At 44.0% G+C, this 26,268-nt stretch overlaps 1 protein-coding gene across 4 annotated transcripts in view; it reads left to right on the top strand.

Annotated features, from left to right (window-relative positions):
* DDX31 (DEAD-box helicase 31) overlaps positions 1-26,268 on the top strand; it is a 69,151-nt gene that overhangs the window by 26,313 nt on the left and 16,570 nt on the right. For 2 of the 4 annotated variants that reach the window (XM_007061036.4, XM_027823520.3), the window contains 5 exons: positions 4,046-4,096; positions 5,835-5,974; positions 14,627-14,708; positions 20,112-20,223; positions 24,250-24,430. In XM_007061036.4, coding sequence (XP_007061098.2) covers positions 4,046-4,096; positions 5,835-5,974; positions 14,627-14,708; positions 20,112-20,223; positions 24,250-24,430 — 566 coding nt within the window. Of the gene's footprint in view, positions 1-4,045; positions 4,097-5,834; positions 5,975-14,626; positions 14,709-20,111; positions 20,224-24,249; positions 24,431-24,514; positions 25,277-26,268 lie in introns of those variants that run through there. The other 2 variants (XM_043530372.1, XM_037879707.2) reach the window with 2 other exon arrangements.

Below are 26,268 nucleotides of genomic sequence, written 5' to 3'. Positions count from 1 at the left end.
TGCAAAGTAGGCTGGCAAACAAAGAATAAAGAGGCTGTGACTCTCCAAGGGTTTCCTGCAGCTGAAGTTCTGCGCAGCTTCCTTCGGGATGTGCCTTTTAAACAAGTTCATCTCTTCCAGGGAGAGAGGAAAGATCATTTGGAGATTGTTTGCTGTTTATTCAGTCACGCTAACTCATCTTGCCAGTTTTCTGGCGGCCCCAGCCAAGAGCTTTCGCCTCTGACAGCTTCTGTGCTCTCTCCTTCCTCCTCTGATTACGCAGCCCAATCTGTCACCCTGCTGGTGGGGGTCTCTACCCTGCTGATGGCTTTCCACACTCAGCAGTAATGACTTTTGGCAGGCCGGGTAAGCACGAGAGCGCCTTCCCCAGCTCGGAGAGCTGTTAGGCCCTCTCTCCCTGTTAGCTAAAGCACTTTGTGAGGTTCTTTGGTAAATAAATGAGTCATTTTAATCCAACTGACAGCCTGGCACCTGAGCAAGCTGCCTTCCATCTGTACTTCTAGGCCTCATGTAGGCAACCAATTGTCAAGCCCAGGATCTTCAAGACCTCACCACTGAGTGTCTTTCAAAAGCGACTTTAGTGATTTCTTTCACCGTCATTAGGTTGCACAAGAGCGACCAAGTGGACCGAGGCCCAAACAAAAGTTTCATGTCCGTCGGTAATGTTTTGTGGCAATTCACCTTGTTTAGCTTCCTCAGTCACTTCCCTGACCCCACACCCTGCCACAGGCAACTAACACAATCTGGTGACAAGAATCGGTGAGAGCAGAAATTCCAACAATTTCAGAGGTCCCCCCGGCTGGATACATCCTGATGCCATGCCCTTCTGCGGCTTCCAGTCTAGCTGCAGATGGGATCAGATGAAACACGTGTATACGGCTTCTGCGGTTTTTTCCTCCTTGCTCTATCGCTGTTCCTTTCACATCGTTCCTGTAAAATAGTCTCCATGTTCCTCCCACTCCCGGCTGGAAGGCCCATTGCTGTTGAGAGCTGTGGAGGGGGTGCACTCAGGCACCGGGGGGAGGAGGAGCTCCTGGCTTGGGCCAGCAGGGATCCCTACAGCTGATTACGGAGTGATGTTGATAGGCTGCAAAGGGCATTTTCTTGCTTTTGTCATGTGCCTTGGAAAAACTAAGGGGAGCATTAAATGGAAGATCCTCTGGACTTCCTCATGAATGCAGAATAGTCTTTTCTCACCTGTAATCTCTGGGTCTCTATCGTTTCCACTAAAGATGTGAAGTTAAGAGCCAAATTTTCAGCCCCCGCCTCTGTTTTTGCGGGAGCAGTTCTTGTGCCCACAGTTATCTGTGGGCACCTTTTTGCACTCACTGAGTTGCAGGCCTGGCTCTTCGTAATGAAGTGATAGCTACCTGGCTGTGTTATTGATTATTTATTGATATTTGCACCAGCAATTTCTTTGAGGCCACGTGCAAATCTGGCCCTAATTGTACTAGCGATGATATCAGCGCGTTCATTACTGACATGCATCGTACCGTGCCTGGTGTGCTTCGACACACTGAGTGTGGCAGCGTATCTAGTTATAAAGTGGACTGGGGCGAGTCAGAGCTCATTCTCATATCTCTGCTGGGTGTGGTAAATCCCACTTCTATTAACTGGGTCTTTAGAATGGAATCGAATAGCTGGTCAGAACTGAAGGAGTTGGTCAAATCAAATTTAAACCTCATTGGCTTCACTGATACCAGGATGTCACCTCTGGAGCATTGAGAACCGCTAAATGTGACCATCTAGTCTAGTTGGTGCTTGTAAAAGGGATATTTATCCCCGGATTCTGTAGCTCTGTCTGGTACCTTCCCAGAGCAGATTCCCAAAGAGTATTTTACAGAGGTTTATGAAGTAAGAATCTCATCGCATATGGGGTGTCCCAGCAGCAGAAGGCGAGTAGGCTCAGAGTTCTACCACCGAACTGCACTGTGCTGCTTTCACGCTACGCAGTTTGTAGGAATAGGATCCACAAGAGACCCATGTGGGCTAATGTTGAGGAATCTTTGAAGGGTTGCAGAGCTTTCCAATTACCAGTAAATCACATGACCTCATTTTAAAAGGCTGGTATAATCCTCAAGAGAATAAATGTTAGTAATTAGCAAACTAAACTGAATCCTGCTGCTGATACTGAGAAGACAGCATGGCCTAATGAACTGAGCAGGAGTCTGGGAGCCTGGAACTCTTCCTCCTAAATTCTAATCCCAGCTCCTACCCCTGACTCTCTGTTAGGACAAGAATTAACCTCTTCATTTTTCTGTCTGCTTTCCCAAATGTACAATGGGGATAATGCTGTTTACAGCAGTGGTTCTCAACCTGGGGCTTGAGAACACAGGTTCAGAGGAATAGGGTGTATTGACCTCTCTGATCTTCCCATACTGCTGCAAAATTGATTTCTCCCTATTTATTTGCTTTAATGTTCTTACGTGACTTTTTGTACCTCTGCTCATCTGACTGTAGGAGTGAGCCGTTTCATAATGAGCGCTTCAGGGCGAAAGGATGTGTTGACTTCTAAGGGTATGTCTACACTGCAGTTAGACACCTGCGGCTGGCCTGTGCCAGCTGACTTGGGCTAAGGGGCTGTTTAATTGCAGTGTAGATGTTGGGGGACAGGCTGGAATCCAGACTCCATGGCCCTGCAAGGTGGGAGGGTGCCGGAGCTCGGGCTGCAGCCCCAAGCCCAAGCAATGACATCATAATTAAACAGCCCCTCAGCGCAAGCCCCATGAGCCCGAGTCGGCTGGCACAGGCCAGCTGCAGGTGTCCACATACTCTAAGTGGTCTCTATGCAAAGTGACTCCTGTTTGACTTCACCTGGAGCCACAGTGTAACCTGGCTGGCGTTCATGGGAAAGCCTTTGCTGCTGGAACTTCGGCTTCCTAGTCTTTCACGTGCGTGGGAGTTGCTTGAAGACACTTCGGTGGGCGGCTGACACATTTTTAGCACATTAGGCTCCTACTTACATTCTTAATGTGTTCTATTTTGCAACGAGCTGAAAGATACATGTGTTCCAAAACATTTCCCAGCAGAGGCAAATCTGCATACTGCCACTGTACTGAGTGGGGCGATTGCTAAATCCAAGGAATGTGTAAGGATGATACTGATGCTGCAGGAAATCAGGGATGGGGATTTTGAAGCTATTTTGGAGGGCAATATTTAAACCTTAAGACCTGTTCGAAGAGGTTTGTTTGTAATCTTCACTGGCTGTGGGTATGTCAAAGGATCTCACTCAAAAGTCCTTCTGTAAGTTGGTGAGCCAGTTCACTAGCCAGTGCTTCGTATAACTCTCCCAGCAGCGGCAGGATTTCAGACTGTTCTCTTCAGGGTTGAGTTTTATTGCTCCAAATCAAAACCCGTTCAGTGTAAATCAAATGGCTAGATCAGGTCCCATCTTCTGGAGGAGCCCACCTGCTCCCTGCAAGTCTTGGTCTCTACTGAAGTGCTTGTTGGCCTTTTAAATAAGAAGCAGGTGCTTGGAAAGTAAACTCAGGCAAGTCGGTTTTCACTCTTAGGTTCTCATGCACTAGCACAAGCTGAAACGTCCAGATTGCAAACATTGAATTGGAAGGCTTAAATTCAAACAGTAACATTGTTTTCAGAGGGCTACATACTGTCACCCTTAGTCATAATGGATAGTATCTTACTGTCTGAGCACTTCCGTTTTCTTCAGTGGCACAAATCAAGAAGTAAGGCATCACAAGCATGAGGGTGGCAGAATCTCTCCCATAGAATTTAAAGGGCCAAAGATTCAGCTAGCATAAATCAGCATAACTCCAGTGAAATGGGTATATTTACATCTGCTAGGGTCTGGCCCAGAATAATGAAAATATTTCTGGTTTTGTAAAAACCCTTTTTCGACTTTTTGTTTAACTCATAAACATTGGTTTTAAACTTTCTATCTGTCTCTATTTAAACAAAGTATGTAAAACTCCCACAGCCTGAAACTCTGCATTTCCCCAAATATCAATCATTCTGAATGCATTGTATCTGCCTTTATTTTGTAAGCAGTTTTTAAAAATTTTGTTTTTTTAAATTACTTTTAAAGGATGTTGCAGCACGAGGATTAGACCTGCCTCAGGTCACCTGGATTGTTCAGGTAGGTTTCCGTGTAAATAAATACTATATACTCGTGATCAGACAAGTGAAACCTTGTATTGATACTCTTATACCTGGATACAATCCGTGAAAGCCGGGGGTCCATGCTAGGTCATGTCCTGCAGTCTCTGCGTAAGTGCCGTGGTCCACAGGTGCAGTAGATCCCACAGGATCGGGGCCCAAGCTTCCTTCTGGGTCACAGGATTCCCAGGTACCCTCTTTTTCCACAGCAGGATTTGCCCTTCTTTTGAGTGGGAGCTGGATCGAACCCTGAATAAATGGCAGGTTGTAAGTTCAAGGATTGAGGGCGAGAGAGGAGTGTGTGTAAAATATTGTTTTTAACTTTAAAATAATTGTAAATTTTATAAGTTGACTTTGAAAAATACAAGGAGAAATATGGAACCCAAGATTTTCACCTACTAAGGGTCCATCTCCATTGCAGCTGTGGGGTGTAATTCGGGCACGCTCTAGCTTTGATCGGGCCAGCATGTTAAAAATAGCAGTGTGGCTGTGATGGCAGCTGGCCCAAGGTGCTGCCACCTACCAGCAGGTGTGTAGATGGTTGGGTACTAGCATGCTATGTTCACCAACAAAAAAGCCTTTTAATTTCTAGCACGCCCCTCGATGTAATTAGTCTGATTTTAATTTTAGCTAAAAAAAAAAGAGATTTTGTAGCAAATAGCTGGTCAGAGGAGGATGGGGGCAAAGTCTTTAGTTTGCAGGCCAAATTTATTTATCCAAAGATATAGTTGCCAACGCTTGAACACAATGCAAATTATCTAAGGCCCTGGGAGACTTGTGCTTGTCCAGAAGGCGAAAGCTCAGTTGTCTTGAGAGCAGTGTCCATGAGCACTGACCTGCAGGGAGCAATTAGATTGCTCACAGCATCTTACTCAGACCTCTAGCCAGTGGAATTTTTGCCAAAGGGCGCAGATATAAAGACTAAAATGGGCTTTGGTCATTGGGTTTTTTCCAAGTAAACTGCAGAGGGCTTACTTCTAAGCAGTATCTCTGTGCGTGTTGGTTTTCCAGGAAGATTTGGGGGAGGACGTGTCCCAATTTATAGGACCTGATCCTGCAAATTGCTGAACACCTTTAATGCCTACTGAAGTAAATGGGTGTCACTGGTTTATTACGGGGGCTTAATCAGAATGTTAATAGTGTCTGATGAGTAGAGATGGAAAGACAATTGGTCTGTATCCATCACCTACCTCCTACATAAAGAGCTGTACACCTGTACTTTGCCTGTGGTTGTTTTCTGCCGAGTAACTGGCACTGATTCACTTTAAATAAACCAGAGCAATTTAGCCTGACTTTGAATTTGAATCCTTCTCCTTTCTCCTGGCAGTTTTCCTCCCAAATGTACTGCAGGCAGCTTATTTCTGTGTGTGGGCAATCTTGTTTTTTTTTTTAAAAAAAGGCAAACAGATTACTGACAAGCCTGTGTAGAAATAAAATTTAAAAGGCGAAGAGAGACATTGAGATGGGGAAACTGTCCTATTATCTGAAACTTGGCCAATGTGTCACATTCTCATGTCAAAACCCTGCTATGGCTGATGAGGCTGAGCTGAGTGATGGTTCTAGGGATCAGTCCGATGGGTTCTTTATAAACAGCCCCTTTCTAAGGAAGGCAAGGCACCCGGATCCTCTCTAGGTTAATAGACGAGGTGCCTTGTTTATAATTAACACCACTGTGTTCTGTTAATTCCTCCTTTTCCCTCTCATGTTTCCTTCTGAAGTACAACGCTCCGGCTTCGCCTGCGGAATACGTCCACCGAATTGGGAGGACAGCTCGGATTGGCTGTCACGGGAACAGCTTGCTCGTCCTGACTCCTTCGGAGGCAGAATATGTCAACTCGCTGGCTTCTCACAAGATTAAGTGAGTCAGAAACCTGAACAAAAGTTTCAGCTCATCTCAGCTAATTAACCTTCCATGGCACTTGCAGAGGGGCTGTGTCTTGTACAGGTTTTAATAAGAATTATTAATTCTTGTGCTTCAGGACTAGCCACAGAATGGCAAAAAGAGGGAACTAAAACCTATAAAATCCTCAGTATGACAAATTTACTGTGTGGGGGATGGCAAGGAAGGGAGCTATTGTGCACAGTTGTTACCTTTAAAGCCCTGTGTTCAGACTTTGCCTACTGGAGGTCACAAGTTAAGTGAGCACCTCTAATGGCTACTGGACACTTGTCCACGTTGTCAGAGTTCATGCTGTCTCTTCACCAGAGATCCAGGACTGGCATAACTGGGGAGTTGCAGGTCACAGTTGAGAGAGTTGGCCAAGCCGTGCCATATGTTTGGGCTCAGGACTGCAATAGTAGAGACTCTTGCAAGTCCTACTTAAGAGAGGCTGGTAGAACTGTACAGGGCCCCGGCACTGGGATGGCATGAGTGTTGCAGGCGAAAAGTGAGGTGTGTTGGCAAAGCCTGGGGTGGAGGCTTCAGTAGCGCTTGCCGGCTCTGGCTAGTCAAAGAATGTGGGAGTATGGCTGAGGAAGACCAGACAGGCTAGTAAGGATGCCCAGAGCCTACATATGGATGGCTGTTTGGCAGTCTGCATGAAATGAGGTCTTAGTTCTCAGTGGACAAGCATCCACATCACAAAACCCACCACCCTGTTAGTCCCTCTCTCAGCTCCCTCCTGAATAAAACTGAGGATGAACGTGTCATGAAGACCAAATTGCCTTCTGACCCTTAGAGGTGACCCAACATGAGGTACATTGAGAGGTGGGGGAAGTTTGCACTGCCTCTGCCTGCTTTGTGTATAAATAGGAGTTCTGTGTCTGGGAGCCATCAGTCTTGAAGTTGTTGTGAACACTAAAGTCTTCCTCACAATTTAGGAGGGAAAGAGCCTACCTCTAACTAGGGCTGTGCATCCTAGAGTGAATCCTCCCCATCCTTGCTAATCACTGCTGTTTTGGAGCGTTTGTTACTCTGCCACCATGTCTCAAACCTCTTCACCAGCCATTTGGACGTTCACACCTTCCTGTACTCCTCGTATGAATGTCTCTTGTCGTTCAGAACAACAGCCAAGTCACATCACTGCTGTGCTGCCCCGTAAACGGTGATACACAATGAACTGGCTTTTATTTTGTGTGTGTATATATGGGGTGGAACTGCCCAGATTCTAGTTTGGTTTTGGATTCTTGAAATAAACTAACATTGGCAACAAATACCAGATTCTTCTAGGCAGTGAGCCATTTAGTGGTCTAACAAAGAGCCATCCATCATCCCAGGAAACAATCTATTAAGCAGACACCAGCAAGACATGGAGCGCTAAGCTGACAGGTTTTTGGGGTTTTTTTTCTTCTCTTCCGTGTAACAAATAGCGCTGACATTTTAAAGGTGAAATCCCACATTATTGTGAGTTTTTAACTCCAGGTAGAAAGTTGTATTTTTGTTTGTGTGAGAGAAAGAGGTGAAACTGCATGTTTTTATTTTACTTTAATTTTAATTAGCAAAGTTTCAGCCTTTTGGGTATTTTTGAGACGTTTAAGGAGCAGTGTCTCCTGAGCCTGTTAGCAGTTATAGCAGCTAAGGAGACCTCTTGTTGAGCTGGATGCTGATCATTGGGTGTCCTTAGATGTTATGTTCCACAGCTTGACCGGAGGAGGTGTATGTGAATGTATTTTAGCCCTTCTGAAATCAGTACAACCAGATTACACTGAGTATATTGTCTTATTTTTCAATTTAATCCTCGTAATAAAACTTGCTTGCAATAGGATTGCAGGCCTCTAGAAGAGTGGAGTGTAATTCACCCACAGTTACCTGATCAGAGAAATGTGTGGCTAATTGGGACAGGCTGGTGATTTGGCTTGTATGTAGTGGCATATCTTGTTCTCTTCCAAATCATCGTGCCAGTGTATGTGAGGTGGCAACAGGCTAGAGAGGAGTGCTGATGAATTACCGAAAAGATTTGGAAAGGCAACTTGAAGCTCAGGGCAGCAAGTGCCATCCATACAAATTGCCGCCACACTTCATAAACTGAGCATTACGGTGATAATCCTGACCATTTAAATTAGGGTAGAGGGCAAAAGCCAGCAGGCGCTGGACTGCCATGAGAACTTTTGTTCCTGGATCTTCTTTGTATCTTTCTATGAAGCCTGCGTAAGTTGTTTGGGTTTGTGGTTTGTTTCTTTGCTTAACTGAAAATATGCTTTTAATTAATTTCTAGGAAGACAAAGCGCAAGACAGGTCGCTGGAGTTTTGGTGTAAATTAACAGCTATGCTGATTTATGCCAGCTGAGGATCTGGCCAGGAGGATTTTTTCCTCCCCCAGTGGGCATTGGGTTTAGGTTCAGAACTGTTCACAGTCATAAATAATCAGAGCAGATGCAGCATGTTCCTGAATGAAAATCTCTTTCAGAATTAGGAATGATTACCTTTAATTAATTTTCACCTGTACCTGAAGTCGTTATTTGGCTTCTAAAATCTCAGAGCAGGGTTAGCCTTTGCCAAAACCGTTCCATTTTGGCTTTGCTGAGAACAGTAATACCCAGTGGGTTCAGGAATGCTGTATGGTTTCCTTTGCAACTTTGTTTTCTTGCTTTGCGTAATTTAATGTTACGTTTTCCCTCCCTAGCCAGAAATTCTCTCTCTCTTCCCCCCTCCCTCCCTGTCATTTCTTATGTATTTCCCTCTTTTTTTTAAGGTTAGATTCCAAAATGGTCTGCCTCAGCCCTGTGTGTAACTAAAAGATTTTCCTTCAAAGGAGGGAAGCAAGAAGCAGAAGAAAGTCGGCAAGATATGGATATATATATTTTTTGCTTATGTCTCTTTTAGTTCCTTCAAGTGTAATCTAGCCGCGCCTGCTTCGACAGCCATCAGATAATTTCTTTATCTCCTAACGGCTGCCTAACTAATTTATGAAGGAAAGCGCATCGTCGTGAAGGCACGAGTCGTTCCCCCCATTTCCCCTTTGCATGATGCTCCCCGCTGTGAACTGAGTTTGCATATCTATAAGGCTGTGAGCTGGCACCACGCCAGGAGAGAGGAGCGGGGGTGACATATCTCAGGCAAATCAATGTCAAAGGCTTGACGTGTTCATTCACAGCTTTGTCAGAGCAACCTTTGGGGGTATGGGGAGAAATGCATTTCTCTTGCTTAAGTGGTTGCCATTTATGTTTTAATTTACCGTTATGCTTTTCAAAAACAAACAGAAAAACCCTCAGTTGTCTTTTTATGCTCCATTTCCCTTCCTTCCATTCCCCCACCTCCCCTTTCCTTTCTCTACCTCTACATTCTCTGTGAAGGAATCTTCTCTGTGCAGGATTTCCTAGCTGCATAAGGGATGATGCTTGCATTCCACATAGGTTGGGATCTTGGCCAATGCAGAACCGTAACTCACAACCCTTTGAACCGAATCATAACTTCTTTGGACTGTCTCTGCTCCTTCCTTGGCATGTCATGAACTTGATGTTTCAAGAAGTTGTGTTCACCTCAGTTTCTTTAACTGGGTATGACTGAAACAGCAGGGATGGTGTGGTACTGCAGGTCACAATCAAGGTTCATTAGCAGAACTGTAGGGGGAAGCTTTCCCATGTGCCATGCTTGCATTTAGCAGGGTGATTTAGCAAATAAATTGTGGAGCTGTCAGTATTTACTCTTGGGTTCTGTTCCTGGTTCTGCCACTGACTCCCTGTGAAACCTGGGAAAAGTTATTTAACCTGTCTATGCCTCTTTTTCCATAGCTGCAAAATAGGTCACTACTGTTATCCCTGTCTTGCAGGGTATTGTGAGTATCGAGATCAATTCCTATTTGTAAAGTGCTTTGAGATTCTCAGATGCAGGCACCGAAGTGCAGAGCATTATTATTAATCTCTGAATTCACCAAATTTAAGAAAACAAAAATAATACCTTTCAGAATCCTTACATTCCTATGATAACTTTGATCCAGAAAGATTCCTAAACAGTGGTCCAAACTCTGCTGTCCTGTAAACAGGTATAAATCCATAGTAACTCCGTTGACTTTGGTGGAGCTACTTTGGCTTTACATCAGTATAACAAAGAGAAGAATTTGGTCTTTTGTATATAGGGATCTGTCTACCCACCTCTGAATGTAGCCTCTTGGAAACCCAGGCCCCATCCTTCAAATATTCATGCATGTGCTTTACTTTATGTATTACAACTGGGAGTGGAGAGCAACACATCCAGTTAAAATGACAGGAGAAACTGAAGTAGACAGCATGAAAATAAACACCCCTTGCGACACTTGGCTATAACACCAGATTGTCTCCTTTATTTCAAAAGGCTCCATGGGATTTTTAATGATCACAAACAGGCAGGGCATTGGTTTTACATGTAACCTGAAAGAGATGTTGAAGTTTCACTTTTTTGACTGTGATCCCAGAAAGGAAAGAAAATAAAGTCTTAGGGCTGGCATTGAAAATGGCTGCTGAGGCTATGTCAGACTTGGTGAGTGAGCTTATCCAACAGGGAGACTGGGTCTGATTAGCCCTAACCCAAGTAACATTGCATTCAGTCGTAATGATTGCAAGATCTTGTGGGAAAGGGAAATAACTTGGCTGGGAAATGGATGCTGCAAGCTAGTAAAACAAAGTCCTTTACAGTATTTTGTTTTGCAGGATGGTGGGGGATGAAAAAATCCTGGTGATCCCACTCTTTTCCCCTAGCCTCTAGACCCTTTGTTGCTGTCACCATCCTTCTGGGTGAGAATAGACTGATTTTAGGAGCTCCTTAATCACATGACGAGCATCATTGCTGTGTGACAGTGAGGCTGCTTGGTCCCTATTCCAGAGCTGTATAGGCTGCCTTTTACAGAATCATTGAAATGTAGGACTGGAAGGAGCCTCGAGAGGTCATTTAGTCCAGTCCCCTGCACTCATGGCAGGACTAAGTATTAACTAGACCATCCCTAGCAGATGTTTGTCTAACCTGCTCTTAAAAATCTCCAAGGATGGAGATTCCACAACCTCCCTAGGCAATTTATTCCAGTGCTTAACCACCCTGACAGTTAGGAACCTTTTCCTAATGTCCAACCTAAACTGCCCTTGCTGCAAGTTAAGCCCATTATTCTTGTCCTATCCTCAGAGGCTAAGGAGAACAGTTTTTCTTCCTCCTTCTTGTAACAACCTTTTATGTACTTGAAAACTGTTATCATGACCCTCTCTGTCTTCTCTTCTCTGAACTAAACACACCCAGTTTTTTCAATCTTCCCGTATAGGTCATGTTTTCTAGACCTTTAATCTTTTTTGTTGCTCTTCTCTGGACTTTCTCCCGCTTGTCCACATCTTTCCTGAAATGTTGCACACAGAACTGGACACAATGCTCCAGTTGAGGCCTAAATCAGCGTGGAGTAGAGCAGAAGAATTATTTCTCGTGTCTTGCTTACAACACTCCTGCTAATAGATCCCAGAATGATGTTTGGGTTTTTTTATGACACTGTTGACTCATATTTACCTTGTGATCCACTATGAACTCCAGATCCCTTTCTGCAATACTCCTTGCTAGGCAGTCATTTCCCGTTTTGTATGTGTGCAACTGATTGTTCCTTCCTAAATGGAGTACTTTGCGTTTGTCCTTATTGAATTTCATCCTGTTTACTTCAGACCATTTCTCCAGTTTGTCCAGATCATTTTGAATTTTAATTCTGTCCTCCAAAGCACTTGCAACCCCTCCCACCTTGGTATCGTCTGGAGACTTTATAAGTGTACTCTCTATGCCATTATCTAAATCACTGATGAAGATATTGAACAGAACCGGACGCAGAACTAATCCCTGCAAGACGCAACTCAATATGTTCTTCCAGCTTGACTGTGAACCACTGATGATTACTCTCTGGGAACGGTTTTCCAACCAGTTATGCACCCACCTAATAGTAGCTCCATGTAGATTGTATCTAGGTTGACTTGCCTGCCTGGAAGTAAGCTTTGTGTGTTCCCAGTGGAGACTTGGATGCACTCCATGCCTTGTTGAGCTGGGGAATGATATAATGGGTCTGTATGTTGATCCGGAGTCTTCCACATAGCAGCATTAAGCAAAAGAACTTGGCCAAAAAAATCTGTTTGTTACATTTAGAATGCTGTGATTTAAAAATAAGAGCCCCTCTATTCTTTCACATGGGCACAGAGTTTGCTAAGGTAGAAAAACGTGGAGGAGCAACTGCATAATATGCCAAAAAAAAAATTTTGGCCCTCAAATTTTCCCGGAATTTTGGTTTAATTCTTAATACAGTACTGTTCATACAGCCAAATATTGGTCCTATTGAAGCCAATGGAAAAACTTCCATTGGCTTCAGTTAGCACAAGATATGACCTATGAATGCTTATACCTGCTTTTCAAGTATTTGTTTTTCAACACAATATTTGGGCGAGGAGGTTGTTAACATGTGGGAGAAAACTTTCCTATGCTAGAGTTAAACACGCTCTGCCCATGAAGGCTGAGAATGCTCCGTCTCACGTTCTGTAGTCTTCTGAGGAGTCCACCACTAAAACAAGGAAAGATGAGACCTAATAAAAAATAAGCAAAAAGAAACACTTTCTTTTCTGGGAGCAGGGGAAAAACCTTTCTTGTGTCTCAAAATGTAATTGTAAATCGGGAGTATCCATCCAGCAGGTGTGTCTCATTTTGTAAATCGGACGTATCCATCCAGCAGGTATGTCTCCAGTGGGGTCCTGTAGGGGTTGGTTCTTGGCCCTATGCTATTTAACATTTTTATCAATGACTTGGAAGAAAGCATAAAATCATCACTGATAAAGCTTGCAGATGACACAAAAATTGGCAGTGGTAAATAATGAAGAGGACAGGCCACTGATACAGAGCAGTATGGATCACTAAATAAACCGGGTGCCAGCAGAGAATATGCATTTTAATACGGCTAAATGTAAATTTATACATCTAGGAACAAAGAATATCAGCCATACTTATGGGATGGGGGGCTGTGTCCTGGGAAGCAGTGATTCTGAAAAGGATTTGGGGGTTATGGGGGAACTGAGGAGGAGAAGAGAGGCTATTTTACCTCTATATTGTGCATAAATGCGACTGCTGCTGGAATACTGCGACCAATTCTGGTGTCCACAATTCAAGAAGGATGTTGATAAATTGGAGAGGGTTCAGAGAAGAGCTGTGAGAATGATTAAAGAATTAGACATCAGAAAACATGCCTTATAGCGATAGACTCAAAGAGCAGGTTAAGGGGTTACTTGATTACAGTCTATAAGTATCTACCTGGGGAACAAATATTTAATTATGGGCTCTTCAATCTAGCAAAAAAAAATGTAACACAATCCAATGGCTGAAAGTTGAAGCTAGACAATATCAAACTGGAAATAAGACAGTACGAGTGAGAGTAATTAACCATTAGAACAATTTACCAAGTGTATTGGTGGATTCTCCAGAACTGACAGTTTTAAAATGAAGATGGGATGTTTTTCTAAAAGATATTCTTTCGGAATTATTTTGGGGAAGGTCTGTGGCCTGTGTTATATAGGGGTCAGACTAGATGGTCAGAATGGTCCCTTCTGGCCTTGAATCTATGAATTTCTCTCTCTCATATATATGCACACACAAGTGCACAAACTCAACTCCTTTCTTTTGCAGGTCACCTTAATGTTTATTAAGTCCTTTGAGTTCGTCCAGGTGTGTTAGAGGTTCATAGTCTTATCAATTATTACTGTAAAACTGACCAGTTCAAAATTACTGAGGATAGGAACCATATGAAAACTTTATCTGGTACTTTTTCCATAATACACTAATATTTCCCAGTTACTCTGCTTCTTTTCTCTAGAGCTAAATTAATAATTTTCAGTTAAACCTTAAAATTGGAAGTGCTAATTATTGAAGACTTTATGGTAGGCGAGAGCCAAGAATCTTCCAATGCACTATAGTGTTCTTCACTTCCCACCCATGGCTACTGTTATGTTAGATTCCGCACCATTAAAGTGTGTGATAATTTTGCCCTTCAGTTTAATGGGAGCAAGATTATGGGTGAAATCGTGGCCCTATTGAAATCAATATAAAAAACTCTCATTGACTTCAGTAGGACAAAGATTTCACTCCAGGTCTTCAGACATCTCCCAGGTTCCGTGTCCGTTATGGCAGTGTTGTAAATTGTGTTTGAAGTGAGACTTTTTGGGAGTGAGAAGCACTATAAAAACGTATCGGGCATCATCTCAGGATGAAATTTTAGGCGTTGGTCCCTTCTCTCCCGCTTTACCATTCTGTGGCGTTTTTGGGATCACTGGTTATGTCTGATCCCCTTGGTGAGGAATCGAGTCCACTTTTGAAGGCTATGTCTCCACAGCCATGCCCCTAAAAGTTACGCAGTGTAGCGGCTGTTTGTTGGCTCCCCTGCCGACAAAAAACTTCTACTCCCAACAAGCGGCGCTGTTCACACTGGCACTTGTCACGGCAAAACTTTTGTCTTTTGGGGGGCGGGAGCGTTTACACCTCTGAAAGACACAAGTTCTGTCATTCAATTGCCGGTGTAGACACAGCCATATAGAAAGCTGTGCGTTGTCTTTGGGAAAAGAGGAGACATTACAATTTTTTTTTTCTTTTCTGCTGCGTCAGTGTCTCCGAGATGAAGATGGAGGATATTCTGTCCAGCCTGATGAAAGACGATCGTTTCAAGGGGCGCCAATGGGGAAACAAGGTGAGCAAATGTTCCGATTTGGAATTGCTTAAATTTTCGTTTCCTAACCAAGCATGACAAATAGGCTTTTCCTTGGCTCTGTTTCTTCAAGCCAAAGGATTAGCAAACCCATGATCTGGGCAGTGCAAAATGACAGTTGAACCTCGCTATTCCACACTTCCCTAATCTATGTCCCTTGAAAGTTTTGCCCCAAAATGTACCTCTACAATGCTCAGCAAAGATTTCACAGCTGGTCATACCGTAGTGAGGGCTTTTATGGCAAAGAAACCGCATTGCTCTTTTTACAAACCTACTGCAGACCATTAGCTAGCAGATTCTGACCTATTTTAAGTGATTACAAACTACACAACAGTCCTCCAAGTAAATAAACATTTTTTGTGATGCATTCTCCAGGCTTTTTTAATCCTCACCTTTGTTCGCCCAGGGCCTGATCCAAAGCCCATTGCTGTAGATGGGAGTCTTTCCACTGACATTGGAGGGCTTTGGATCAGCCCCTTCCTTGCTCATTCCCAGAATGTAGACACTTGCAATGGATCTTTCAGTCATTAGAGCAAATTGGAGAGTACTGCTGTTTTAAGAGCCCAGGTCTTAGATAGAATGTGAGTGAAAGTCAAGCGTTATCCAGGTTTATTTTTCCACTCGCTCATTATTTTGCCAATTCACTCGTTCCATTACACCACCCAGCAGTCTTCAACTTGTCCACTGTCTTCCAGTTTCCTACTGACGGCTCTGTTGGGAACTGTGTGTGTGTTCCCATGGCTTTGAAAAATAGTCATCCTTCTGTTATGCCGTACATCTTCTACAATGAAGATCTGTAGATCATCTGACATTTCTATTCAAAACCATGTATTTCTGGCCCTTTGCTCAAGTCAATATATAGTATATACTTGTTTTTATTTTCTGTTGTATGTTGACTGGAACAAATCCTTATTGTTCAGGAGTGTGGTCTGTAAAGTAGTCTAACAAATACATAGTTTAATAAGCGTGTGTGTTAGTATAAAGGCTTCATTAGTGTGAGTTTGGGATTGCTGCATTCTTTAAAAATGACCTAACGTACCTTTTCTGTGCATAAAAATGTCACCACTTTGAAGTCCAGTATCCTTGGAAGCAGGGGCATGCACAAGGGGGGACAAGCAGGGGCACACCTCCTCCAAAAGTGATCATATTTTATTCCTGTGCATGCTCCTGTCTAGAAGTAAGCTTTGTGTGTACCGTTGGAGACTTGGAATCCCCTTTCAACGATTATAAAACTCCCAATTTCTAGCTCTGCTGGCTCTAAAGATATCCCACTTTAAATCTGGCACTGGCCCAGGGCAGAATATAACCCATCTTGGGCCAGTGTAATTGTGTTGTCTGGGAAGAGAAAATCTTTCTCTGGAAGGTTTTGGTTTGGTCTTTCAATTGCAGCTGTTCTGAAGCTTGTGAAAATCAGGGCCATGGTGCATTGAATTGAGAACCCAACGACTGAGGGCTCTCAAATCAATGGCCACTTTTGAAAACATTGGCCTTAACAAACTCTTCGTGCCTCATTTTCTCCATCTGTAGAATAAGGCTAACCGCTAACCACACCAAAATAAACTGATATTTGGAAACTGGTTAGTATTCCCATGCATTACTTGTGGTAGTGTCTAGAGAACCCCATTATGCTAGGTGAGGTACATATAACAAAAAGATAATCCCTGCCCCAGGGAGCTTGCCAATCTAAAGTTGAAATCCTGGCCCTTTTTAAGACAATGGGATGTTTGCCATTTAATTCAGTGGAGCTGGGATTCACCCTAACTGTGGGAAGTTGGTGGTGCTGCCTGACACAGGTTTAAAAGACTGTGACCAAGAGAGGAAATATCTTGTTACGGGAATGTCCTGAAAAATTTAATAGGGATGAAACCAATGTAATTCTATGGACATTAAATAGGATTCTATAGACATTACTCTTTAAAAGCCTATAAAATGTAATAGAGGATGCAATCCTTTCTATGGCAGCCTGTAGCATTCTGTATCAGGGATCTAATTCTCTCTCAGATTCTATAGGGTGATTTCTAAAAGGTCTATGGAAAGGTTATCGTCCCCTACTAAATGCTATAGGACTTCTCCATAGGGCCAGTACAGCGAACGAGGAACAGAATAGACTGTGTGTGGAACAGACAGCGACTGCAAGTTTTAATTTCCGCTTGTTATGAAGGATCTAACCTAACCCAGTCATGACTTTGCTACTTGCAAGTTACAGAGTTCTCTTTACCTTATCAGCTCTCCACGCATGGAGTCATGTATACGTGAGACTTGTGCACACAGAGACCTCATTATAATGCTCTTCGGCTCTCACCACCTTGACTGAAGTCCATTATAAATACCCCTTTGGAACACACATTTTTGGGCTCCTGTGAGCAACTGGGGAGTGAGCTGAAGTGCCTGTAAAATGTATATTTTATATTTAGACACATAAAATATATATGTGGCTACATCTGTTCACACACCTACAAAGAGAATAAATCTGATCTTTCAACTTTTATGGGGGGAGGGGTAGAAAAAAAATACCTCGGTGGGTTCTAGGGACTGTGCAGGAGGGTAAGAATCAGCCAGGCAATAAAAAGTTATTAAAACAACATCCTTCATTTTGTTTTCAAGTATCACAGAAGCAGGACATGTTACGGCCTCGCCCTTCTTTTTTTAACCATAAGAACATCCCTCCTGTTCTCGTTTCTATTAACCCTCTTCCTTAATGAACTTGGAGATTTCCAATATCCTTCCCCTCCTTCCAAAAAAAATTCCAGTCTTAATAGACATACGTTTCTCTCTTATGAAATAGAGAATCTATCTTTTTTTTTAGCCTGCTTGCTTTTTCTTTTCTGTGATGTCACGAAATGCTCAAATAAAATTAGTTGCTCCTTGTGTATATTATTATTTATTAATTATGTTTATTATGGCAGTGCCTATGGACCAACCAAGAATGTGGTGCCATTGCGCAAGGCACTGCACAAACGCAGAGTAGTAGAAGCTTTCGTAAATGAGACGGAGTATGTAACATAGTGTGCGCACACGTACACACACACGTTCACACACACACTTACACACACACACACACACACACGTACACACACGCAGAGTTTAGCATCCGTTCGTTACAAAGGTTAGTTCCACTAACTGAGGCAGTAAATATATCTAGAAGGAGAAACAGCCAGGCAAACCAATACTGCAATACATTATCTTTTGGGCCTTGGCATATGGTAGAAGGGCCTCAGATGTATTGTCTCTCTGACTTGAACAGGGATACTCTCAGGAATGAGATTTACTCGGGTGTGTAAAGGATGCAGACTTTCTTGTAGCTGCCAATCCACTCGTTTTATCTGTCCACAGCCTCAGACAGTGGTGTATGGTGGGGTGTTTTGTTTTTTTTGCACTGCTCGACTGAGTCAGTTTTAAATTTAGATTTTTTTTTTATTTTTTTTTAAGACCAACCTCCCTGGAAGGCAGGAATCAAAACCCAGATTTCTTCATGCCCATTAAGGGGCAACTTTAAAATGAAATCTTTCTGGCGCGGTTGAGGGGGATAGAAGAGAAGGAAGGAGAGGAGGGAGGAAGCCGTTTTCTAAGTACGTTATGTTTTCTTCCTTTTGCTTTTTTTTTTGATTTATTTTTCTTGGGCTGACCTCACACTTTGGAAATTATGCACCTAGTTTTTATCCCTCGTTTTAGTCTTACTCCCCCCCTCTCCCCCACCAGCAAGAAGAGATGCCTCATTTTGAAGCCTAAAGGGGGAAATAAGAAAAGTCCTTTGTAATATATTGCCATATTATCACTAAATCCCCTGACAGTTGTGACACAGAAGCAAGTCACCTGTCACTTAAGCTTGAGGTCTCTTTAATTTTCTCCTGGAATTCGCACCAGGCTGTCTTTAATTTGAGGCCTTTATTGGAATTCTGAAACCTTTCTGCCTCCCCAGCGCTCAGATCTATTCTGAGTGCTGTTACAGAATGTATACAATAACCAACAGAGGGATTCGGAGAGGGCTGAAGCGCTGTTTATTTAACACTCTGGAGGGATTTTCGTGCTTATTCGGTCCTGGCTACCCGGCTTTCAATATCGCTTTGACAACTGTTATGCCCTTCTCATTAATTTTAAACAGTTAAAACACAGGAAAAAGAGAAAAAGTTTTCATTATTAAAGTGCTTTACTTTTTAATAACAGAGGATTCTGTCCGCCAGGGGAAAGGGCAACCTCGCTAATTTCACATTCATATTAAAAAACGCCGGGAAGGTGACACTCTATGCTGCCTGAGAGGCTTAACAAAAGAAAAAGTGGGGAGGGAGAGAAAAAAAAGTTTTATGTTTCACGTCAGTAGAAACTTGATAATGACAACGACAAATGTCCGCTTTCGTGAGGTGGCTCCACTTTTGGCATATTATATCCTTGCATGGACCCTCGACTGCGAAATAGCTCATCAGATTAGTTATTGTTAATAATTCAGTTCTCCACAAGTGTAAGCAGACATGACGGCATTTAAGTCAGCCTTGCACCCTGTGTCACCAGGAGTGAATTTGGTCTGCTGTGCTTTGTAGCTTGGAGATTATATAGAGACCTTTTTTTTCCGCAAAAATCCAGTAAAATGACTAGATCCCCTTGTCTGCCGTGCACTGATGCAATACATGGGACAATGGTTGATGCATGGGAAAGTGCAGAGACGTCATTGCATAAAGGGGCTCTCTGGAAGGAAGTGAAGAGGGCGCTTAGGGTGCAGGAAGGAAGAGATTGTTCACGGTGTAGGAAGACAGTAGGCCAAGAGAGGAAGAAAGAAGTGGAGAGAGCAGCTTAGATGGAGGGTCCTCGGAAGTGTAGGGAGAGGAAGATCAGTGAAGACGAGAATAAGGAGCAGGAAGTTGATAGGGAATGAGAGAGAACGAATGTGGGGGGGTTTAATTCATTGTCCTAGGGCAGGACTGGTTATATGGATGGATGGATGGATGGATTGATTTACTCCCTGTTTTACTTAGCATAACATCATTCTAAAACGCAAGAGAAAACTGGGCCCAGTGGTGTCCGTCTGGAGTAACTCCACTGATCTGGATGGAGTTATTCCAGACTGACTCTGCTGTAACCAAGATTGGAAGCTGAATCGGTGAATCCAAAGTGGCTGCTAGCAGGAAAGGGGGGAAAACATACGTGATAGGTGTTAGAAAACACAAAATTAAACCTGATTTGCTCCCGTCACGAAGCAGTGCTCACTGGTTGCTTTGACTTTAACATCTTTATCTATACATATTTTTTTCCCTAGTAATATTGAGAGGATTACCCTCGTTGGCCCTGGGGTGGTTACTGTGTGATTTTACTGTTATTAAATCTATTCTAAACTGCTTCATTATTCCTGACTCAAACTCTGTCTTTCCTCTAATCCTCCCACCGCCCTCCTAGAAATCCCGTGGCATGAACCCCCAGGAAGTGCGGGAACGGGCGACGGTCTTGCAGACCGAATTTGAAAATTATGTGCACTCCAGTGAGGGAACTGTCCGGTGGGCAAAGAAAGGTCAGTAGGTTTCTTTAAACTTATTACCGAATGGCTGATACAAACTGAAAGGGTTCCCCTCTGATGGGGAAGTCTTTGGGGGAAAGGCCTAGCAGAAGCATTCGGGGCCAGTGACTCTAAGAGGGGTTGAAATGGAAGCAAAAGGCTTTATAATGATATTAAATATTAATTTCTTATTTTCACATATTACGCACAAATGAGGTTCAGTCTTGGCTTTCATTAGGATTTGCATCCAGGCGGCTCTGACCTAGTCACGTGAGTGTCTAGGTTATGTGTTACAAGGGGAAGGTCAGAGGCAACCGGCTAATCTCATCTTGGTTGTAACTGCATTGAATCCATTGTTCACACGAGGGGTGCATTTGACCCAGTGAGACAGAATGCCTTGGAAGAAATGCCTAGCAGCCCTCAGCCAAGGATATATTTCCATTTGATGTATGTATGTGTGTGTACATGTGTGCATGGAGGAAAGCACACCAATAGCAGGGGAAGCACAATCACTGATAACTACAATGATTATTGAATCTTTATGTACAAATCTGCAGTTTCATCTTCTGTTTTTGCCAGGTAGGATATGTACAGTATGGTACAGAGCAATGCAGTGAGTTTTTACCATCTGTACCTAGATTTGAAAATATGGAAGTGGGACAGGGGGCAAGAGATTGCGTCTGCTCTGGGGGAAAATTACCAGGGGAGTGGCCAGAGATCCTGTACTGATGCACTGCGTCCTGGCAGAAACCAAACCAAACAATATGAACGGTTACAGCCCTCCTGTTCTGCAAGGCTGATCTGGGGCACAGGGGAATGTGCATGCAAAAACAAAGTACCTGTTGTGAAGACAGTATCCAAGACAAATTACTAAGTGTTACCCAAACTTAATATTGGATGCCCTTTCGAGGACCCCAATCCTGCACCCAAGGAACTGAACCATCTATGCTCTAGGGTAAATGTATAACTAGATTGTTTTCCTTTTAACCTCTTCCTTCCATCTACTTCGCCTCCTGGTCAATTTCTTCCCATCCCACTCAGGTACGGACTAAACGTTGCTGTCCTAACTTCAGTAGAATTCCCATTGGCTTCAGTTCTTCAGAACTTCCCATTGACTTCTAAGAGAGGAGGGTTCTTCATGAATTCACTCTGTGTATTGAGTTATTAACAATTTGAATCATCCTTACCAAAACAAAAAACCCACCATAAAAGCGAAATACTTTCCTTGTGGATGGTAATGTCTGCCAGAAGAGATCATTCTGTTTTAAGGTACAAATAAAGAAAAGGACCACAGAGCACCATCTTGTAATGGTACATGCTGGGGAGGGAGAAAATGCGCCCAATATATCATGTAAATTCAGGATTCAAGGCTGTTGTATTTAAATGTAAGACAAATGGCTGGGTCTGTTGCCAAGAGGGCTATTTTCTGAATGTCGTGCTAGCTTCTTGAGTAAGGGTATAGTGAAGGAATCGTGCTTCGTAATAGATCTTCCTACCCTAATCTAATCTGTACATTTCAAATGGCGTGCATCAAGATGATGATGAGCAAGGAACTGGGAGTCAGAATTCTCGGGTTCTGGTCCTGGCTTTCACTTTGGGTATGTCGTAGAATCTCTCTCTGCCTCGTTTTCTCCTTTAATTCTTGCCTCCCTCCTCTGGAGGCCTGGGAGGCTTAATTCATTCATGTTTTAAAGTGCTTTGAGCTCCTTGGATGGAAGGTGCTAGGGACTTGCAAAGTATAGTAGCCAAACCTCGCTGTCGTGGGTGTTGCTATGCATTGCTTAATTGATGCTATAGTACTTTTATGGTTTTTAACCAAGTACCTCCAAGCTGATTACAAACACAAGGGCCAAACCCTCCTTCCTGATCAAATTCTTGCTCCTAACGAACTAGGCTTCTTCACATTCCAGTGAGTGTCCCCAGTTATCCACATTTTACAGCTGAGGAAACTCTGAGGCCGAGAACCGTTCCATGACTTGCAAGTGGTCATGCAGAGTCAGCAGAAGAGCTGGGAATAGTCCTGGGCCCTAGTGCCCTGCTCATGTCTCCAGACCACACTCCTTTTGTCGCTGTGACAAAAGGAAACAACTGAATGGGCTTGAGTCCTGTACAAAACATATCCATGTCTGTACAGGCACAGTGTAACTCTATACACACGCTCTTGTTGCTGAGCTACATGCTGATGACTATTGATGGCTGCTGTGGGGAAATGCGTACAGAATGTCATGAAATGTTGAAACATGATGCACCCACTGTTTGTCTTGAACCAGGGCTGCCCGTCCTCCCTTCTCCGGTTCCGCTATCTGCATATGCAAATTTTCCATCACTGACAGGCTTCCATAGACTCCCTTCTTCCTCCCCTTCCGAGCCAAGAATCATGAATAATTAACATTTGCAGCTGGCTTTTGCCTTCATGGCAGACAAGCCATTGGAAACCATGCCAGCAGTGCATTTGTTTCCCTTTTCTGCATTTTCTCACCAAGTCAGTGGTAACGTCCAGTGTTTGATTACAGGCTGCTTCCAAAAGGATTGACTCCCCAAGGTCCTTGGGATCCAAGCGTTTTAAGTGCTGTAAGGGACTTCATAGCTTGGATGGAAGTGAAATAGCCAGTGGGCCAGATTCTGAGCTGATGCAAGTGGGTGCAGCTGCCTTAGAATTTTTCATGGGAGTTACACCTTACAGCAGGAGTGAATTTGACCCCATAGCTTTATAGAGAGAGAACAGGAGTACTGGGATTTTGAGAGCATTCAAGCTGGGTCCTTATTGCTCTTGGTGTCTTATCGAGGGCCTCTCCAGAAGACTGCGCCTTTGAAATGTTAAGCATCGTCTCCGAAAACACTGGTCCCTAGTTGTTCAGATGTCCCTGAAAGACTCCCGGTAGGAAATCAGGGGAGGGGTGCGAAAGGATTCACCTGAGTTTCTTCTCATCGATTGGGAAAAGGCTTTCGCTTTACTCAGTAAACAGAGCTTTGATGGATTCCCAAGGTCCTTCCAGGAGCTGAGCTGTTAAAATGACATTTTTATTACTGTTCATAAACTCCACGCTCCTGCTGCTGCTGAGAGATTAGATTTAAGCTGTGGGCAAACTTGCTGGTCCAGTGGCTCAACAAGCAAGGGCATGGGAGGTTAGAGTTTAGAGCTTGCTGCTGTCGGGAACTGTGAGAGGGAGCTGTAGGTGCAGGTCTGAGTGGGAGGCATGAATGGGAGATTTAGTGAGCCGAGCAGGGGATTTTGGAAGTTGGGGGTGAACGTCAGTCAAAGAGTGTCCCAATAGCAGAGAGGAAAGCTGCAGCCTGAAGCGTGGGTGCGGTTAGCATTCTGGGATCCCCTCAGGTGTGGTTCGCAGTGTTGCCATTCATGAAACTTGTCCTTAGAGCAGTAAGATCTGAGGAAGGCATTAGAGGGGTAAAGACTCAAAGGAAATATACATGCTGCTGGGTTTTTTTTTTCCCCCTTTTAAAAGGTGAGCTCTGTTCTCAGCCTGGTGATGAAATGGAAAATCCATGTGTCTCTCAGGTATTTCTAAGGGACTAGCTGGTGACTGGCGAAGAATTTATTGGCTGCTGGGATTGTGGTACCGGAGGAGTCTGCCCCCCACCCTCCTCACAACCCCTTCTCTGCCTCTCTTCATCCCACTTCCTTCCTGTCTTCTTCCTCCTCTTTCCTCCCCTTTTTCCCCTCTCGAAGCTTCTACCGGACAAGGGCACCAGCTCAGTTCCTGAGCAGGTGGAAGACCACCACCCTGTCGGGCAGGGGGGCAGTGTTTAGAAGAGGCAGACCTGTGCAAACCTAGTGTATCTTCATGTCGTTTCTTTTCTGCTCCTGACCTCTCTCCTCACAACATTCCTCCTCCCACAGGATTGCACTAGTACTTCACATATTTTTAATATTCCAACCATTCCTAGAGCTGATATCCAGGGTGTCACAAATGGCTAGGCAGCGTCCTTTCAGCTGAGACAGGGAGGATGGAATAGGTTTTAAAAAAAAAAAATCCAAAATGCGGTGGAAAGAATAACTCTCTCTCTCTCTGTCCTTCGCAGCACTGCAGTCTTTCCTTCGCTCCTACACCACCTACCCCAAGACCCTGAAGCACATCTTCCACATCAAATCTCTCCACCTGGGCCATGTGGCCAAGAGCTTTGGGCTGAGAGACGCCCCTCAGAACCTCAGCACTTCCGTGGCTGCCAGTCCAGGAAAGAAAACCAAACTGAAACCAAAAAGGTAGGAAGGTCCAGCTCTCTGGAGCCAGGGCCACGTCATGCGCATGCTGTTTTTACCCCTGGTTTGAATGTTTTCTACCAATGGGGCTGAGAAATAATGGGAGAAAACTGGGATAAATTGAGGAGCAGAAAGATGGAGATGAGGACACAAAAACCACCTGCCCCTCTGGGTCCACTGTTTCTACTGTCAACACAATATCCCACCATCCAATCAGTCAGGAGCCTCCCCCAGGAGAGAGAAAAGAAAAAGGCCTGACAGTTTCTGTTTGCAGTGGAAAGAGCTACTTCAAGAGGGCTAGCGTTTTTTGTTTGCCCTATTGACTTCTGCTTTAATAACAGCCATCCTCCTCTTTACACGCTGTGCTGGGGTCTGGGGTCATGGAGAGGCCCTGGGGTTTTGAATGACTTGCTACCCAGACCGTGGGATGCAGTGGGTGGCTCTCAGGAAAAGCATTACCTGCTCTGAGAGGAGGGCGACTCGACTGCTACTGAGTGCCCACATTGAGTAGACGATACACTGTGCTCCTGGCCGTCCCTGGCCACCTGTTAAGAGGCAGAATTTCTGTACCAAGCACCTTTCGGGACACATACACACGCCATACAGTGACACCACACTCACACACACCTGCCTACAAGGCTTAACCGTGTCACATCTGCCCGGCGCTGAGCTGCACTGAGGCGTGGCTGTGTGGCATGTTTCCCCATGAATCTGCTAATGAGCACGCGGGGGGGAGAGAGGTGCTGTTTCATTTGGCCTGTTAGGGTCTCTGGCTCTCTAATCTATTTCTGTGAATGAACACGCTTCCCCCTTTCAGACTGTATTCCAAAATAAATCCTTGTGCGTTCACTGTGCAAAGCTATTCGCTTCTGCTGCATGATCCGAAGGGCATTGGCAAACCTGGAGCTGGTCTATGGATGTGTATCAGTGTAGCCTGGCCTACTGTAATGTCACTGCTGCACATGAGACCTGGACAAGAGAGTGACCTTGAAACCTGATGTGGGAGAGTGGGCATGCCACTGAGGTGAACTGCCTGGGATGTGGGCAGATAAGGGAGAGCAGCATTTGACCAAACGAACCTCATAAATACAAGCAATGCTGCTGGCTAATCTAATGATCCTGAACATAGGACTGGGAACCGGGAAATTCTGGCTGTGATACTGGTTTGTTTGATTAGGCAAGTTATGTGATTTCATTGTGCCTCAGTTTTCCGCCATGCTAATTGCAGTGTATACTTAATTAGTTTATTTTCCCAAAGCCTTTATTAGTCCTAAGTGTTATTTTGATATGCTTTATTACTAAACACAGCTAAACTGGGTGTTTGAGTGGGAGCTCAGTCTTAAAAAAAAATAATAATAATAATTTTTTTTTTAATTACCGTGTATTTTGGCTTCCAGTAAAATATCACCTTTTCTGAGTTCAGTTTAGAAGCATGAAGATGCTCCTGTGTGGATCAGCAACTCTGCATCCAGTAGCTCTGAGTTTGCTGCAGTTGTTCTATTTCTATCTTCTGGGCACTTGTTACCTCTGTGGAAACACCATCTCCAGTAGGCCTTTTAAACAGGAAGGTCATGGTTTGATTGGGAGTTTTTTCTCTCCCCTTTGAAGAATTCATGTGAGGAGGAAATCAGCCTGCCAGAAGTGTGTGTGTCAGGGGGCAGAGGGGCAGGCAAGGTGGACGGGATACAAAGGATGCTGTGAACATTCCAGGACACAGTGCAGAACGTGACACATTTCACAGCTTGGAATCTTTCTCTCCCATTGACAGTTATTCCGTCTCTCATCGCTGCCATGCTCTAGGACCTCCTAGAGCGATGGTTCTCAACTTATTTACCATTGTG

Source organism: Chelonia mydas, chromosome 16 (genome assembly GCF_015237465.2).
Source record: "Chelonia mydas isolate rCheMyd1 chromosome 16, rCheMyd1.pri.v2, whole genome shotgun sequence".
Lineage (NCBI taxonomy): Eukaryota > Metazoa > Chordata > Testudines > Cheloniidae > Chelonia > Chelonia mydas.
This window is presented reverse-complemented; position numbering and strand designations above follow the sequence as displayed.